The 19,288-nt window shown below is 41.0% G+C and overlaps 1 protein-coding gene across 6 annotated transcripts in view; it reads left to right on the top strand.

Moving 5' to 3' along the window:
• Nucleotides 1-19,288, top strand: part of tbck (TBC1 domain containing kinase) — a 39,682-nt gene that overhangs the window by 7,169 nt on the left and 13,225 nt on the right. For 5 of the 6 annotated variants that reach the window (XM_029497326.1, XM_029497320.1, XM_029497322.1 and 2 more), the window contains 9 exons: nt 387-485; nt 559-621; nt 739-865; nt 1,096-1,146; nt 1,223-1,306; nt 2,187-2,272; nt 4,238-4,274; nt 7,487-7,648; nt 17,614-17,789. In XM_029497326.1, coding sequence (XP_029353186.1) covers nt 387-485; nt 559-621; nt 739-865; nt 1,096-1,146; nt 1,223-1,306; nt 2,187-2,272; nt 4,238-4,274; nt 7,487-7,648; nt 17,614-17,789 — 885 coding nt within the window. Of the gene's footprint in view, nt 1-386; nt 486-558; nt 622-738; nt 866-1,095; nt 1,147-1,222; nt 1,307-2,186; nt 2,273-4,237; nt 4,275-7,486; nt 7,649-10,793; nt 11,422-17,613; nt 17,790-19,288 lie in introns of those variants that run through there. The other variant, XM_029497325.1, reaches the window with a different exon arrangement.

Below are 19,288 nucleotides of genomic sequence, written 5' to 3' on the forward strand. Positions count from 1 at the left end.
TTATTGCATTTTCTAGCAACTTATATAGTTAATATGGTCATAGGTCAATACATATTATTATAATTTGAAATCGAAGGATTGTATTCATGTATAGCAAATTAAAATGCCACCACAGCATGTAAAATTGTAAAGGTATGCTCTGGCGTACCTCTTCTATGGAAGGTTACATAGGGTTAATTCATAAGCATATAACATGTGCATGCAATGCTACGCACATGAGAATAGCTTTCCCAAGCTTTCCCAAGTAGGCTGACCAAAAGCGTCTGAGCCTGACTCTTTTGTCAAGTCAAATGTTATGTCCTGTATTCTGAATTCTTATTATTCAAATAGGCCATTGTTGAATTAAAGTTCAGTCACGTGTTATTTGTTCAATGTTCGGCCTCCAGGCCTATCCCTACAAGAAAAACCTAGTGTGGAAAGAGGCCAGAGTGGATATTCCCCCACTTGTTCGAGGTTTGGCGTGGGCTGCACTGCTGGGCATTGAGGTAAAAGAGAAGTTCAGATGTGTGTTCAGAATATTGATTTTGGGTGGCCATTGATCTTATTTTTTTCATACAGGGAGACCTTCAAGCCAAATACGAGACCATAGACAAGGATACTCCGATTCCAACGGACAGACAGGTAGTCCTTTTTTTTATTTGAATTGTACCGTTGCAGTTTTAAAAGTCACATATTTACTTTGCTAACACCAAAGCATTTTGTCTGCTGTGGGGGTTTGTTCTTGATGTATGTTTACAGATTGAGGTGGACATCCCTCGCTGCCACCAGTATGACGAGCTGCTGTCTTCTCCTCAGGGTCACATCAAGTTTAGGCGTGTGTTGAAAGCATGGGTGGTCTCTCACCCTGACCTGGTCTATTGGCAGGGTCAGTCACTCCCTGTCAGTCTCTTACAATTTTGTCGTCTGTGTACCTCTCTTGTCTCCTTATTTTTTTTTCCCCTCTCTCTCTCCTATTAGCACCAGTCCTCATTCTGCTTAACATGACTGGACACTAGAGGGTGGTCATGTCTCATGTCACTTGTAAACTGATTTCTTTTTCTTTCAGCAAAGTTTTGTTATAATCTGGTTTTAATTTTCTCTTTTTTCATTTTTCAGGCTTGGATTCACTGTGTGCTCCATTCCTTTACTTGAATTTCAACAATGAAGGTAACAGTTTCAACTTGTTAAATGGGTGCAGATGGGTGTTATCTTGACCTTCATATTTATGTAATACTCCTCACAGCCCTCGCGTATGCCTGCATGTCTGCGTTCATCCCCAAATACTTGTACAACTTCTTCCTGAAGGACAACTCTCATGTCATCCAAGGTGAGATTATACTACTTCTTATGTTTCGTCTGTACTCTGAACAGCAGTACAGTACTCTGACCTCAAAAGCCTTACTTTCTTTCTCCTGATTGTAATGTAATAGATACCCTGCTTTCTTTGTCTACATTATTATTTATTATTTCTACTCCAGAAATCCAGTTTTGTTGAACTAATGTCACCTGCTACTGTACCTTCAATAATAAGTATTAAACATGGTCAGAGCATTCAGCTAAGTTCAAAATCAAATTAACATCTGTTGGCACAGAGCATCAGGCTGTCAGCTCAATGTTGATTAAATTTTGGCTCCATGTTGTTCCTAAGCTGTGAAAACTAATTTCGGTCTGTCTTAATAGAGTTTGCAGCTGAGCCACATTACATTTAGAGATAGGGAAACAAATGAAACTGCAAAAGCCTGCAGAGAAATGTCATAAGCAATTCCTATCTGACTGATAAACAGCTACACCATCCACCTCTTGAACTCTGTGGGGAATGTGCCTATTATAATTTATTTCCATTGCAAGATGCTCTGGAAGATGAGTTAATGTTAATCTGTCTGGTCAGAGATCCTTTGGTGGCTTACAGCTTGAAGAATGGCAGTAGCCAAACATTATGCACCATGAATTTCTTTTCGACATGGAGTTCATTTCCAAGGTTGAAGCAGCAGTCCACTTAAAACCTTTTGGGTGTTTGACTCTCTCTTTTTCAATCCAACCAATCAGCATGAGCACTGGTTAAATAAATGATAATTTTATTAGTAGGTTTAAGTGCATTCTTCACTGTTAAGTCCTCTTAGCTCAAACTCCCTTCCTTTCAGGTTTTAGTGCACATGTTGCACAGAAGGGTTTGATGCCAACCCCTTGCCCTTTTTCCTTGTTTTCAGAGTACCTGACTGTCTTCTCTCAAATTATCGCCTTCCATGACCCAGAGCTAAGCAACCATCTAAATGAGATTGGCTTCATCCCAGATGTAAGTTATCAGGAGTGCAAGGGTCCTGTCAAACTGACGACAACAACATTTGTCTTTTATTACAAGTTTACAAGGAAGACAGGGAAGAAAAAGCCAGTTCGAAATTATCGCAGTTTCTGGCTCTGCACCAGGGTCAAAGTAATGACCACCCATAGATCACTATGTATATTGTCATCAACATTTTTGGTTCCACACCATCCTTTCCAGAATTTGTCAAGTTCTCCCTGTAGTTCTCTGGTGATGATTTATACGACGACTAATGTCTGCCAGGCACAATTAATGATTGTCCTCTGCCAGACATACCTTATTTCTCTTACTCTGTGCCACCTCTCTCTGCCCTTCACTTTCCTTCTTATAGCTGTGCTCAGACAGTGACAAGGTTAAGGTCTCAGCTGTCTCTCAAGGGTTTCAGTTAGTGTGCTGATGAATGCATTTCACCTGGGGATGGCCCTCTGGGACATTATCCATTGAAAGTGGGGTCTTTATCACAGAGAATCAGGGATCTAAACCTCTGTCACTTGCTCCTGGTAGTATTTCACGCTGCAGCTCCTTTTGTGAAGTGGTGCAAGTAAGACACCAAACTGTGCATGTTGGTCATAAGTTGTGTTGTAAAAATGTGAACATTAGGCTAATACTTTGGCTTGTGGCATGAACATCTCCTGTAAGTGCTGGTGCTATATATATATATAAAATCGCACCTTGAACAGTTCAGTTTCAATTTAACATCTTTTGCCAATTTTGGCTTTTCAGAGAAAATCATGTTCTCGTGACGCTTACTTCACAGTTACTTTAAGAAAATTAGTAGCAGCAATGGCTTGCCCCTCAATGAGGACTTCATATGCCTGCTTTCACAGTTCAGTCAGAATAATATCAGAACAAGCTTTATTGATGCCACATCTATGCTTGCTGTCAATGCTTTTAATGAGACTTTACAGACCAAAAACCCCCTCTTCCTTTGTGAACTTAAGAGAAAACGGTCAGCTGTTGCTGTTGTTGAGACAATATTCGCCCTAAAGAATAAATGTCCCTTCAGAATAAAATGGATTTGATTTGATCCTATATACACATGTCAACAACATGGCTCTTTAGAATGGTTTGTTTTTCTGAAAAAGAGAAATCTTCTACAAACATGGAAAACCGCAAGTAATCTTTAGAAACACAATTATGTTCAAGGTCCCTGCTCCAGTAATGCCAGAGAGTCAGATTGCCCACAGTCAGTGGTTTAATTCAGGCCATTTTCAATTTGGCCACATCTCCTCTCCTGTGTCTGCCTTTTACACCTAAACTAATCCAATCTGGCTGGATTCGCAATGGTGCTGCCAAGCTGTTGCAACTGAGGCTGGAACTCAGTTGAGAGGCTTTCTCTTTAGCTCATCACTTCTGGGCTGAAAAAAGAGCAACAGAACAGTCACAAGCTCCCCCGCAATTAGCTATCAATTAACTGGCTCAGAAAAGCTCCAATTTTTCTGCTCCATACAATTTTCCTGAGCCACAACCATAGTGGCTGAAAAGTGGCAGGTGTTAGAACAGGTGGTAAATGGTGGTGAGTGTGTATATGTGTGTCAGTGTGTGTGCGTTAGCAGGTGAGAGGGTGTGGTCTATAATTAAAATTTTATGCATTTCCTCCAGAGGAAGTGCAGAAGATAGAGCTGGTAGTAGAAGAGATGATGAGAGGAAGAATGGATGACAATATTGGTATAAAGAGAATCATTGTTAGATTTTCCCTATTGACTAATAACCAAACTCAGCAGTTTCTTCTTTATTACTGTCTCTGTTTCTCAGAGGCTGCCGAGATATGCAGTTATGTGTGCTGCTTTTCTTAAAGATGGAAATCTCTCAAGTGAGACAGCAGTTTGTTTATTTCATTTGAGCAAATTGATGCCCTGAATATTACTGATCGAGGGTTACTACATTATATCTCCTAAATGTCCTTATATCTAATTGTCTTTCTTCTTTTCTGTGCAGCTTTATGCTATTCCATGGTTCCTGACAATGTTTACACGTAAGTAGCTTTACTTGGTCTTTACAATGTCCGTCTATCCATCAATCCATCCATCTTCTACCACTTTTCTCTTTCCGGGTCACAGGGGGTGTCTTTACAATGTGGATATGCATAATTTTCATAATTTTTCAGCCTAACTTGTCCATACTGGAGCCAGGGCTCCAAGTTAAGTAGGATGTAGGATTTTTTTTCCCATTATTTTTCTTTCTTTTTTTTTTTTTTCTAGTCCTTAGAGTAAAGGAGTTGAACACTCAGTCCTTTGCCACCTGCGATTTTCTACCAGCAAATCTTTATTCTTCTGCAATATGTATGAAATGGAATAAATTCCAAAATCACATTATAAAGCTGATAAGACAGCTCCTTGCAGCAGTGTTTCCCCTTATGTGAAAAAGATCAGAAAGGCAATCACCAGAGCTCCAAAGGAAATGGAATACTCATCATTCGTGAAGGTGGTCATCATAGGATCCAGGAAAACAAAATTAATGTTTCAGGTTGAATTGTTTTACTGAATTTACTGAATTAAACAACTTTCAAATGATAGAAACTGGATGCATGAAAGTAACTATATTTACTTCAGTCTTATTCTTAAATAATTTGAGTTATTCTACAAATATAATCTAAATAAATAATCAGAAAGTTTAATCATACCACAGTTTAAAACAAGCAGGTTAATACTGAGTCACTGAGTAAGTAAAATAATAACTATGCAATGTATGTCTTAATATGCAAAATTGTGGATATTATATTGCAGTATTTTTAAATTCAAAACTCTCTGTCACGTCTCTGTGACTTTGTGACAAACAGAGAAACTGAGCTATAGTTTTCATATGCTTATTATCACACTCCCTATGGAGTAGTCTGCATCCAAGTAGTGAATATTGAAGGAGGAAAGTATAAACACCCAATAGTGTTTAACTATTTGTTGAAATTCAGTACAAAAGTATTTATGCGTGTTTGGGATGGTTGTTGCCACACAGCTAATTCAATAATATTGATTGCATTGTTATTATTTTACAGTCAGCTGAAAATACACAATTAATGTATTGAAACCTGCAGTTCATGAAAAAGATGTGGTGAGTGAGTGGTAATATTAAAAAGAAAAATATCTAGTAAGTATAAAATGCATGGATAAAATGCCTTACACATTTCGAGATGCTCACTTAACATAAAACAGCTTTAACACGGATTTAATGTCTTATAAAAATTCATCAACACTTATCGGCAATCTTGCTTTCCCCAGGAAAATCTGGAGGAGGGCATGATGCATCTCTCTAACTTAAGATGCCAATATTTATTGAGTGCTTTTTATTTTTACTACATACTATGCCAGAAATGGACTTTAGTATTGTACCCATGAATCTCTCTGCTCATTATAGCAGAATGACATTGAGTGCACCATTTTATATACGGTTCAAGGAAAGAAAACCTGCAATGCCAGACATAAGGGGATTATGTTGGCTTGTCGACAGAGCTATTAATTATGAGATGATTTGTTCATGCACTCCGCCAGTAGCACTTACCATCAGCTGGTAATTCTCTAGTAATTTTGTAGATATTGATGATGGCAATAATGGCCAAATAAAACCCCAGAGCAGATTCAGATCAGGAGGCGGAATACATGCCCAGTGATTCTTTACTGAAATATTCAGAGACAATCTGTGAGGGGTGACAACAGAGCTCTTTGGTGGGGTTGACCAGAACAGGAAAATGGCAACTGCCACTAATAGACAGGAGAGGCAGGGTCAGATACTGTAGGAAATAATCCCATTGAGAGTAACACACTCATTTAAGTAAAGTGGCAGGAGAGTACCACAGGTGTGGGCAAACAATCTGGTAAAGAGTGGAAGATGAACCAGGGTCTACAGTTGATGATGATACTGACGGTGAAGTGTGTCAGGAAACCACAGCTGAGTCAAACCCCTGCCAGGAAGCATACACATACACACACACAAGGACACAGGGATGAGACGGGCACACTAAAGGAAAGGAAGGTGGAGCGTTTTCAGTGTGTCAGTTGATGGCAGCATTACACTCACTGAGCACAGATGGGGCTTCTGAATATGTACATGTGAACGGGGTCACAGATCATTGTTAAAAATTCTGTAATATGTGATTGACCTCTGCATGTTCTGTTTGGAGCTGCATCACACATTACAACTATTTGAATAACTTGTCTTCTTCATATCATTTTGAGTAATTTCTTCATAACTTTGCTGCAGACTGTTGCAGGGAAAATTTTTTTATCTACACTGATTTTAGCAAAATTATTCCTGACATACTCCATCAATTGATTTATCTGAACCCTGCACTCAGCACTGAGATGCTTCATTCCTCAGTTAGACTCTCACACAGAGACCACTCCTGGGGTAGAGGGTGGGAGGTGTGACCCTTTTACCCCCTGTCCTCCCCCAGAAGCAGTGTGTGAGTCCAGTATTCAGGAGGTGTGCCCCTTTGACTGTTAATTCCCTCAATCCAATATGAGACAAGGTTGAAGGGTTGTCTTCCTTTCACACATACACACAAACACACACCCAGACACACTTCCTGCCACTCACATACACTAGTCTGCTCAGTTGACTGCTAATGTGGTGCGGACCCTCCAGTACATTTTCTCACCCCTGTTGCTCTCTCAGCCTGCCTTGCAAGAGTCATGCTCTTCTTCTACTGCCTGGCATCCATATTACTGAACCTCAAGATGTTATAACCAGGTGGACGGCGTTGCTTTTTGTACATGAATCTGAATAGGGAAGAAACATTTTCAAATACTGTGAGTAATATGACAAAATAATAACTGTGGTGGGACACATCATCAGGATGTGGTTTTATCTGGCTTCGAATAACCTGTGCAGGCTCCTTCCTTTAACCATACTCAGCCCCTTGATTTTTCTTCCTGTCGTTTTTCACACACCCACCTAAAAACATTTTCCCAGCTGCCTGCCCTGCAGCAAATATCCCTCCAGACACCCTTGCCAATACACAATTTTGGTGAGTGATGCTTCCCATTTTGAAGCCAGAAAGCCCTATGTACTAAATGTACTATGCACATGCAAATCATATTCATTATTTTGTGGATGATTCCCCATTTCTCCCTGTGTGCCCATTGAATGCAATTGTCCTGCTTACATGGTCCTATTTTGCATCTCTCGAGGGATTTGTCTTTAGTCCACTTTTTAAAATGTTGCCTTGTGTTTATTTGTGCACTTGTGGTACAGATGTATTCCCACTGCACAAGATCTTCCACCTGTGGGACACATTGCTCCTGGGGAACTCCTCTTTCCCCTTCTGTATTGGCGTGGCCATACTGCAGCAACTAAGGGATCGCCTCCTGGCCAATGGCTTCAATGAGTGCATCCTGCTTTTCTCTGACCTGCCAGGTGAGAATTCTGCACCCGTTCGGCTGCACTGCCTCTATGATCTCAGACAGGTGTGAAGGTGCAGGTGTGCCCAGCTGCAACAGAAAATGGTATTTGTAGGATGCTGGGTTACGCTTCCAGGAGTACTAATGTGAGCTGATCTGTCTGACCGAATGATGTCCTAAAAGCAGACAGCTCTTCGCTCCTGCACAAGTGTACTCCTACCTTGATGTGCTCTAGGCGTACCTTCCTCTGCTTTACATCTGTCAAACATCCATTGACCGCTCCGGGGAATTCTGCTGCTGAAATCATAACTGCTGTGGTCCTCTGCTGTTTCCATTGTTCCTCTTCTTCATAATCTCTAGGATCATCTTCAGTCTGAGAGGTCTACTAGAACATTCATTAATGTTGTTTATGATGAGTTCTTTAATACACAAAGCAGAAAGATACATACTTTTTTGGTTCAAAACTAAAAATGCAAGTTTACTCATGCAAGAACTTTAGATAGATACGAATAGATAAATCCAAGAGGTTATTGTGCATATGTGAGGCTAACAGGCTGCCTGAAGCCTCTACCTGCTTTGCAAGTAAAACACCATGAGTTTGTATTAGCAAATGTGATATCACAGATTGATTTTGTGATGATGAGAAATAGAAAGAGAAAAAGCAGGCAAAGGGTGTAGCCCAGCATAAACAAGATCACACACACACATACTCTCTTTACAAATCATGGTGGGGCATGGCGAATTATATTTCTTTAACTTCTCATTACGCCACATTAGGGAAATGTCCCTGCAGTGCAGAAATAAGGTGTGGGAGGACTCAGCAGTATGGCTCTTAATCCCGGTAGGTTTAAGCGTAATACAAGAAAGAAGAGAAATTCAGCCTCCTGGAAATCAAGGAGGAATTCAGAAGCTTGATTCTAATCTTGCAGGGTTGATGGAAATGCATACTTAGATTTGCTGCTCTATTGGCTACACATATTTTTTTAAGCACCCTAACAGACTCTGAATCCTGCTTCGGGGGATTTGTGTTGTTGTGTAGGCAGACAGTGACACATTAGCACAGAGATTTTTCAATTTTGGTTGACTGTATATACCACAGAAAGTGGAGACTCTTAACAGTGTCTCTTAATATGTGCCCACTTTACTGTTTCTTTTCACTTGCACAAAGCAATTCCTTCACCCAAATATCAGTGTAACAAAAAATCAGAGAGCAGCATTTATAATGTATGTCTTGACAATGTATCTCTCGCCTAAGGGATAGCTCAAACAATTTCCTTTAAAACTCTATTTCCAAATGCCGTTTATCCCTCTTTTTTCTAGCTGAAAGCCAGGATGACATTGGGGTTTTAAAACCAACAGAGACAGGGACGATTTGTCCAATAGGTACTGGAGTGCTCTGTAAACTAAGCCCAGAGCAGCTTTCCTTTTGCCTAAATTCAGTGGCGCCATACTTCACTGTGCTTTACTGCCCTCGTCCAAGAGATTAATGTGATTGAGGCAGAAGGGAAAGGGAGAGCCAGCTCTCCATATAAAGGTAAAATATGTTGGCCTAGAGCTGCAGTCGGCTTCTTTGGCAAGATTTCTTGGGAGAGGAAGCTTCTGACAGCTTATTTCTGTAAATCTCTGCCAACCTCATTATCACAGTTTGTGTATACCTGGATAGTTACAGTGTCGTATCTGGCAGTCTCTCTTAAACTATATTAGGAATGAATTCTGGGCTTTTGAGTGACCTTGAACAGGACTTATTTACTTCAGCTTCCAGCCATGTTCTGTTTAACACACAAAATAGTTTTTTTTATAACTTGTTATAGACACTGGCTGCTAAATCCAATCAAGATTTCAGTACAGCAGTTATCACCGCCACTGGATGACATTAGTGGTCTTACAACAGTGAACTTATTGGTGTGGAATGCGCTGTTTATTTATTTTGTCTTTTAGCTCTGTCTGCTGCGTGGCTCCAGAAATAGCAATTGGGGTTTGTCAGTCAGTCAGTCAACCTTGGTCCAGATTGTGCAACTAGTAGATGAAAGTTTCGACATTTATGGTTCTGAAAGGATGAACTCTGTTGAATGTGGGAATTCTCTGACTCTCTAGGACCAACAACAGGTCATAGATATTTCCCTTCTGTCATACTCCTGCCAAACTAGTGATATTCTCAGGTGACTCAGCTGCACTTGGTGTTTAGGGCTAATTATAGAAAATGTGAGTGTGTCAGCGAACATATCACCCAGTAACAACATAACAGCATGTTAGTATTGGCAGTGCTGTCTCTGTGAATCATGGCTGCAGTCTTTTTCCTTTGGAATATTTTCTGAAGTACGAGTACGAGCACGAGTTCATTTCATTTGTTTTAAATACAGAGAACAATGAAAGTAAACGCAAGAGTTTGCTCATAGGCGTTTAACATAACATAAGAGTTTGCTGGTTTCTGGTGGAAGTAGGGTTTTGGTGGTGAGGCTGCATGTGCTCTGTCTCACCCCAATCAAGTAGTTAAAACACGCAACAGCACACATGTACACATAAAGAACATAGGCCGTGAGTTATAGTGGGTAATTGATTTGTGGCCTGCACCTGCTCCTTCCTGCCATCAGGCATTTGAAATTGATGTTCTCATACGCACCCTCATGCTGACCGGACAATGGAAAATAAAAGCATAAACTAAAACTAACTTAAAATTTTTGAAATATTTGAAAAATGTTTTCTTATTTGCTTGAATGTTTTTTCGTTTGACCTGGTGGGAAGGAAATAATGATTTCACTCAATGAACAAGTCAGTACTGTATTTACAATTCTAAGCTGGACCATCATGCAGGGTAGTGGCTGTCCAGACCTTTTTCTGGCGCATGAATAAAAAATAGACATCATCATGCCTGTGCATGATAGAAGCTCAAACTCGGGGAGATGAGCATGCCACTGCTGGAAATGTAAAGGACATTGCAGTGGACAATTTGACCTAATCTGTGGTTAAAAGAGGTGGATGAACTTTGAAAGCATGCAAAAATATGCATGACATTTTAGTTGCAAAATTAAAAAAAAAAAAAAGTCTGCTCTCTTTTTATTTTTTGTCCCTGACCGTCAAAATAAAAGTTAATGGTCAAGATAACGTTTCAGGGCAGTGTCTCTGAAATGATTCTGACACACTCCTTACTTTCTCTCTTTCAGGGCAGTTAGTGGTGCCGGTGACCATCATTCACACTGACAAGCCTATGACACATAACACTGTGAAGTCTATAGTTGCCAATATTTTGATGACGAAGACAGGTCCAGATTTAAGGGAAGTGAGACAAACTATGAGACGCTCTGCAAAACTCTTATGTCAGGACCAATGAGTATGTTGTCTGTTTTTAGGGATTGAGTTTAGGATTTGTGTGTCTTTGTTCCACTTCCTGTTTTATTTTGAAGTCCTTGTCTTAGCCCCTGTCTTCCTGTCAAGTTATTTCCTGGCTGTGTTATTGTGTCTCTGCTTAGATGTGTGCGACTGTACCCAGATATGTATCACCTGCGTCTTGTTATCCCTTCCTCTGTGTGTGTATAAGCTCCCTGTGCTTCTGTGCCACATGATCTTGTTTACTGTGAGCGGTCCAGCCTTTGTGAGTATATGACCAGTTATGTCTTCATTGTGACCAACCCCAAGCCGGTGTGTTGTCTCTGTGCCTTGGCCTGATCATGTGATTACCCGGTAACCACCTTGGCCTTATTAAATGGACTCAGATTGTGCCTGAACCTGAATCGAATCAAATCAAATCAAATCAGATTTATTTTTATAGCACCAAATCATAACAAAGTCACATCAAGGCACTTTATATATAGAGCAGGTCTAGACCAAACTCTTTATAAATTTATTTAGAGAGACCCAGCAGATCCCCCGATGAGCAAGCACTTGGCAACAGTGGAAAGGAAAAACTTCCTTTAAGAGGCAGAAACCTCGAGCAGAACCAGGCTCAGAGAGAGAGCGAGAGAGAGAGAGAGAGATTTTTAAGCTAACTTTATTTAGCTCATTTTCACTCTGGCTTTAACCATCCTGCTGAACAGGAGGACCAGGTCAGTGTCCACATTGTCCTCCATCTTCCTCTTCCTGGAGATGTAGATAGCCAGTTTAGCCTGTCCCAGGATGAAGTTGATCATTTGGCTCCTGTGTTTGGTGGCCCTCCTGTATCTGAAGCCCAGGATGAAGGTCTGGAGGGAGAACACCTCTCCTCCTTTCCTGAGTAGTGTGTCCAGCTGGGAGAACAGGGGGCCGAGCCGAGGACATTGGGAGAAACAGTGGAAGACCGTTCTACGGTACCACGGAAGGGGCACTTATTGGAGGTGGACGGTCTAGGATGGAGACGAAGGCGTTCACTGCCAGGATCCCGTGGAGGAGTCTCCATTGGAGGTCGGCCACCTTTTTGGTGAGTGGAGGTTTGTAGAGGCTCCTCCACTCAGGCCGGACCTCCTCACCTAGGCCCAGGTGAGCTCTCCAGGGGGAGTCGGCTCTCTGCAGCCTGTCAGCACTCCACCATCAGTGCTGACAGGAGTTTACTGTTGCCTCACCCAGGTTCACCTCCAACCGGCTACTTGAACTTTGACCCCCAGCAGACCATCCAGGGCGGGCAATAGCCCTTTGGACTGAGAAAGGTGCAGCCAGACCACCGTTGATTTTCAGTATGCTGGAAACGTCACGGTACAGCACCTGAATCCCGGCTATGAAACCTGGGCTTAACCCAAAAGCACCAAGCGTCTGCCACAGGTACTGGTGTTCGACCCGGTCAAAAGCCTTCTCCTGGTCTATGGGAATAAGACCAGTGTCCACGTCCAATGAGCTGGAGAGCTCCAAAACGTGCCGAATTAAGGTGACGTTGTCACTTATGGTCCTGCCGGGCACACAGTAACTCTGGTCCACATGAACGACCTCGGCCATCACCTCTCTGAGCCTCCGGGCTAGAGCTTTGGCCAGGACTTTATAGTCCCCACACAGTAAGGAGACCGGCCTCCAGTTCCTCAGGTCCTGCAGGTTACCCTTTTTGGGGAGCAGGGTGATGACAGCTCTCCTGCAGCTCTGAGGTAACAGTCTGGTTCTCAGGCTCTCCTGGAACACCTCCAGCATGTCTGGTCCCAGCACAGACCAGAAGGCCTTATAGAAGTCCACTGAGAGACCATCGATTCCAGGAGCTTTTCCACTGGCGAGGCTCATGAGGGCTGCGTTCAGCTCCTCTACAGTCAGCGGGGCCTCCAGCATGGTGTTTGATGCTGCTGTCACCTGTGGCAGGCTGGAGAGGTAGGCCGCAGCCAGCTCAGGGTCCTCCACCAGCTCCTTCTGGTACAGCTCCTGGTAGAACTGTGTGGCGAACCTCCTGATCTCCCGAGCCTCCTCCACTGGGGAACCCTTGACGGAGTGCAGGGAGTGGATGATCTTCCTCTGGCCGTTCCTGCGCTCCAGGCCGAAGAAGAACTGTGGTGGGGCGTCCATCAGGGAGGTGTTCATGAAGCATGGGATGTTACTAATAATTACCCTCCAGCGGCTGCACCGGAGGTAACGCTCCCCCCACCGTGATTCCCTTCTCCACAACCTGCTCCACCTTCCAAACCTCGTCGAGGAACAGGACCATGGCACCGTTCATCCTGGAGGCCGACTTGACGTCATAGCCGACCTCCTCCCCCACAGCCAGGGCCACCTCCTCCACGGTGTGCGGACAGCTGGGCACCTTAACGCCGTGCTTCCCCGACGGCCGGGAAACCCTAACCCTAACCCGACAGCTGGGAGAACTCGGTGGCGTTCCCCGCCATGCTGCAGGGACACCACCGGCCGGAAAACTCCCCACGTAACACACAAAGACACCAAACAACAACAAACAAATAAACACAAACACTAAACAAACAACTTAGACCCACTTTCACTTTAACAAAAATTCAAAAATACAAGCTATAAGTATAGTTTTAAGTTGAATTTGCTCTGACCACCGTCAGCACGCTCTGCTCAGACTCAGAGAGAGAGAGAGCGAATGAGTCAGAGTCTACTCTCTACTCTTTAGCTATGCCCCCTGGACCGATACTGGAAGTTGGTTCCATAGAAGAGGAGAACTGAACAATCTGGATCCAGATTTACTCTTGGAGACTCTAGGAACTACAAGTAAACCTCCATCTAGAGAGCGGAGTGGCCTGCTAAGACAGTAAGGAACTATGAACTCTCTGAGATATGATAGAGCTTGGTCATTAAGAGCTTTATATGTTAAAAGAAGGATTTTGAATTCTACTCTATATTTTACTGGCAGCCAATGAAGAGCAGCTAACACAGGAGAGATATGATCTCTTTTCCTAGTTCCTGTTAATATTCGTGAATCTGTGACTTTGTGTCCTGCCTTTGAGTACTCTCTGGTTGTCCTAGAGGCAGGTAGCTCTTTGAAGCTGCCATTAGTTCTCAATTAGTCTTATTTTACAATTTTCATTTGCCTACTCTTGTAGCCTCGGATAATCTATAACCTTCTCTTGTCTGGGGACTTCATTGATTCACAATAGACCAGAGTCTCTCTGGCTGACAGGAAGCGTGTGTTTACTGATGATGCAGCAGCATTTGACTTCCTTCACGGAACATTAACATCTGTCTCAATGAGCAGAGCTCGGCACAGAACTGATCAGCTCTAGTTATAGATGTTTAGCTCTGAGAGAAACAACTGTGAGCTGCTGAGACTGTTCGTGGCAGGAACACAAGCAGAATGAGAGGCATAACATTGATGCTGAAGGTTTAGTGTTTGGGTGTGCATGAAAATTCAGTGTGGCATATTAACATTTGCATTTGGCGGCAAACAGCAGAGGTTAAGGTGGACAAAGATAATATCCATGGTGTCCTGGCAATAATAACCTGGGGCCAAATACCGTATATCATCAGATTCACCTACAACCTTTGGAGAGTTGAAGATAGTTGTGAGATTCCAACACTTGCTCTTAGAAAGTAGAAGAAAAAAGAAAAGAAAAGAATCGCATTTTAGAGTGACAAATTAATAATTTTGTAATTTTTCAGAGTGGTTGCCAATTTGCATGCAACATATTCAGCGGACGGCACGACTTTTCTGAGACTGAAAACCTGTTTAACCTCAACAGTGTGCAGATTTCACTGTGAATAGAAGATGCAAGATGATTTAGAGGCAGTGTTGCATCTTGCACTTTCGATCCAGTAGCTCTTTTGATGTTTTATGCTACCTTTAGTCTTTGGGGGTGGCTTAGGGCACATGCCACATGGGTGCAAATACTTAAACGGACACCCGCTCCAGTTTCTCACCCAGCCAACTGAACCATTTGCTAGGCAAGGCAAGGCAAGGCGAATTTATTTGTATAGCACATTTCAGCAACAAGGCAATTCAAAGTGCTTTACATAAAACATACATCAAATAAAAGCCATATGAAAAGACATTAAATACACTTAGAAAAAGTTACATTGGAAATAAAATAGTACAATTAATTAAAAGTAAAGTTCAGAATAAAAAGCTAAAACAGGGAATAAAAGTTAGAGTGCAGGGTGAGATATTGATCAAAAGTCTCAGTTGATTTAATAATAGGCAGCTACATGTTATTCCACTGAATTTTCATGCCTGTCTCAGTTGTTTCTGTCAAATAATGGCATGAAATACCAAACAGAATAATTGAAAAAAGAAAAGTACATTTACATATTTAATATGAACATGTTTTGGCCTCAGCCATATTTTGGACAGTGCTTTGGCACTGCTGTTTTTCCCTTTCAGTGTTCCTGGTACATCTGTGCATCATGCACAGCCAGGCCATTTAGCCTAAGTAATTACATTTTTATTTTAAATGGTAAATTAGTGAATCTTGTAATTAAGTAGCGTCAGAAACTACTTTGTTACTCAGTGGTTTTGTTTCCCACAAAAATATTTGTCAAATTCAGACACCAGATGTCTAATTGAAAATGTCTAGTTTATGTATTTGTATATATATTTTTAATGCCTCCTGGTGTAAACATGCATGTTTGTATTTAGGTATCATTGTCTATACCGGTAACTGATAGCATTTAGGGAAACTTTTACAACTACATTCCATGGACAAGAATATATCCAAGAATAGGAAAGGCAGTTAACTTTTTTTTTTTTTTTTTTTTTTTTTCAATTTTCCCTAAACCTACAATCCGAACAAAACACCAGGTCAGGATAGTTACTATAGGTGTTCATGTCATGTAAGTAATGATGTATCAGTTAAAATATAGTCATATTAGGCAAATAAATATTTATGGAGACATTAATCCAAGAAAAGTTGAATTAAGTGAAATAAATTATTGACTTTGATCATTGTGATAACTGTGACCTGGATGACCTTCAGACACATTAATTTTTGTTTTGTCCTCTAAGAGTGATACATGCTTCTATTATAGCCATATAAAACAATGCTACTCATCCATCCAAGTTTAATCAAAGCAAACTGCCTTATTTAAACCACTATAAATACATCATTGTCTCATGTTTAATCAGAATGTGAATAATGGCATGTTTATTCTTTGCTATGTATGAAAGTTCTGTGAATGGACTTGGCTTTATAGTCGAAGGTTGATAATTAAGATAGGCATTTTCCTCATTCCACAGTTATGATAAAATCACTGGATGGAATATTATAGTACAACAGATTTATTTTCTTGTCTCTGATATTGTTAGCTCTTTCTTCCTTTGCACCAGAGTGTAATTCTACCAAACCTCATAGCCACTCTTAACTAATCATGCTGTACTCTCTGCGGCAACAAGTCAAAGCCCATGGTCAATGCAGATACATAATTACTCAAATGTAATGTTGCTTGAATAAAAAGAAAAATAGCTCTTTAACAGAATTGGCTGCTGTGGAATGCCCAGCTGAGCCCAAGGCTTGTTAGAGCTGCTATCAATCTCTCTCTCTTTTTTTTTTTTTAGCAGGAGTGATTGCATGCAGCATTTGTAGCTCAAGAGAGGGAAAATGCGTTTTCCCTGAATGACCTGTGATTCTGTTGGTGAAGGAATCTTGAACCACCAGTGTGTCTTTTTACCGGAATGATCCTTGTAACTGAGTCTGTTAGGTCGTTGCCCTGGAGAGCTGACAAATCGCTTGCTTTGACACCACCATAAGAGAGAGGGAGGGAAAAAAAGATGCATTTTCTATAAAATTTCACTTGAGCTTGGCCCACATGCTCATTAGCCAGACTTGCTTATTATCCACAAAAATGGGGAGTGAAAAAGACATGCTGTCAGTGTGATGGAAAGAATTCCTAATTTACCCAAATCCTTGGCTAATCCAGTGAGTCCCTGCTCCATAATCCTCTCTATTCTCCATGCAAGAAGCAGAAGCATGGATACTGCTGGAGAGGCATTAATGGGGAAAGGAGAAATTTAGCTTTGTCGTAAAAAACCTATTTGGGGAGCTCAGCTATGAGGGAAAGCAGCAACACAATATCCAGTTAATATTTTAAAGAGCTGCTGCTGGATGACTATTTACGATTATTAATAGCAGCAAAGTGCCTTGGTCAAGATACTCATGTCTTCAACTGCACCAACAACTTATTTACATATTTCTTCTGTTTTGTACTGTTCAAAAGAGGGAATGACATTTTTATTCTTCTGCCGTTCACTCTGTTTATTCATTATTTTTTCTCATGTACAAGTAAAATAATTTAAGTAAGATCTTGTCAGTGGTAATTGGAAATTTAAAGATTAGCAGAATATCCCCCCAAAGCTTTAAGTGACATGTCTTCACAACTATTGAATGGATTACCGTAAAATTGAATCTTAATAAATTTAGTGAACCCTTTTTATTCAATGTCACTGACAGGACAAAATTTGTATTGATCCAATACTTGTAGTTTTGTGATCTAAAACACTGTTACTCATAATGCTCACCATCCATCTTAATTATTAATATTTTAGTTTGCCAAATTTAGAAAACAAGTTTAGATTTTATTGACTGAGTCATATTTGGTCCTCTAGGCTATGTTATTTATGGCTTTTCCTTTTCTCTTGTGCTTTGTGTTGCAAAGAAATTGACATTGAGCGCTGTGTCCATGAATCCATCAACCTCTTCTGCTGGACTCCAAAGAGCGCTACATACAGACAACATGCTCAGCCACCACCACAGGTAGCTGGCGACAATGGCTTTGCGAAGACAACGGTGTGCTACTCATCTGACTATCAGGACATGCCCAAGACAGACCTGGTGAGTTTCACTGAACACACGCACACACGTACCTTTACAAAAATGCCATTTAATATAAAGCAAAATAGTATTTAACTTCCTTTCCTTTACAAATATTATCTCACTTCTCATTTCCCCCAGAGTCAGTGACTCAATACAAATATTCTCCTGCTGCCACAGTGCCCTTTCACATGCACTAATCAATAATTTCATATATAAAATAATATCCGCCCACAAATGTCAAAATCTGTGCTCCAAGACTCCAGCAACATTTCTGCATTTGAAATTGTGTCATCCATAAAAACAGATAGGTATCGACATGCTGAGTTATTTCTGCCTGAAGGAATTTTAAGGGTTTTTTCAATCTGTATCATCAATGGCTGATTTATGAAAATAGATTTTATTTCTTTGTGGAAAGAAGAGTTAAACCTGATGTTGGACGGCGGCCATCTATTTCTTGTCACTGACCTTCAAAAAAAGTGACTCGCTGTGCACTATCCAAACCTTTTTTTTTTTTTTTTGTTTTGTTTGTATTTCAGATTGTGGAGCTCTGAAGTGACTCCAGTAAGCCTGTTAAGCTCTATTGATTTTTCGTGGGAGAGTAAGTTTCCCTGGAATCAAAGTTCGATGCAGTACATGGCTGTGCCCGTCTCTAATTCCTGAAGTGGTTAAAATATTGATTTGTTTAAAAATCCATTCTCTTGGTCACCCATCCCAGGGCCAGTCAAAATATTTCAGTGTCATTTGACACCTGCATAATTAAAGTTATACTTTCGGTTATATAGAACTTTTGAAAAGCTACTAATGATTGTTTAATCGTGATCATAATGCACAAAGATGCTTTTGTGCAAAGCAAAGTGCATTCAACTTCCACACCAGCAGGTGCTATTGATCAGAAAAAATGTCACCCCACCCCGTCAGCGATACAGGTGTACAGTTGCACAAGCAATTAAGAATAATCACATAGCATTCCTTAAAACAAACTTTCATGAATGATTTGAATATTTAGTTTTGCAGAGTGTTTATTGATGAGATGCTGTCTTACACACAGGCCTTTTGTCTTTGTTTAGTTTTTGTGGTGCAGCCATGTTTGCCTTTCACACCTGAATACATTGTGTCCAGACAGCTCACAAACACTCGTCAGCCTATTTGTGGTGTGCCCAAGTGATTGTTGTCATCTTCCTCATTCAGCGCTCGCTCATTTGTATGGGTGATGGCATCGATCCATGGCCACATGAATCTGCACCCCACCTCCTCCTCAGAAAACATTCAGGCAAGGCTGACATAGGTTGAAATGTCAGGCTTATTAAGAGAGTGACCTCAGACACACTCATACGATACACATACAATATGACTATAGAGAAGAAATATAGAAAAAAGATTTTTTTCTTTTTTTTTTCCTCCTAGGAAAGCCTTTGCTCATCACTCATTACCTCAAATATTGGCATAGATTAATCTTTGATCTGAAGATTGCTGACAGAATTTTAAGTTTCTCAGTTGGAGCCTGGGAAAGTTTGTGT

This window comes from Echeneis naucrates, chromosome 1, assembly GCF_900963305.1.
Source record: "Echeneis naucrates chromosome 1, fEcheNa1.1, whole genome shotgun sequence".
Lineage (NCBI taxonomy): Eukaryota > Metazoa > Chordata > Actinopteri > Carangiformes > Echeneidae > Echeneis > Echeneis naucrates.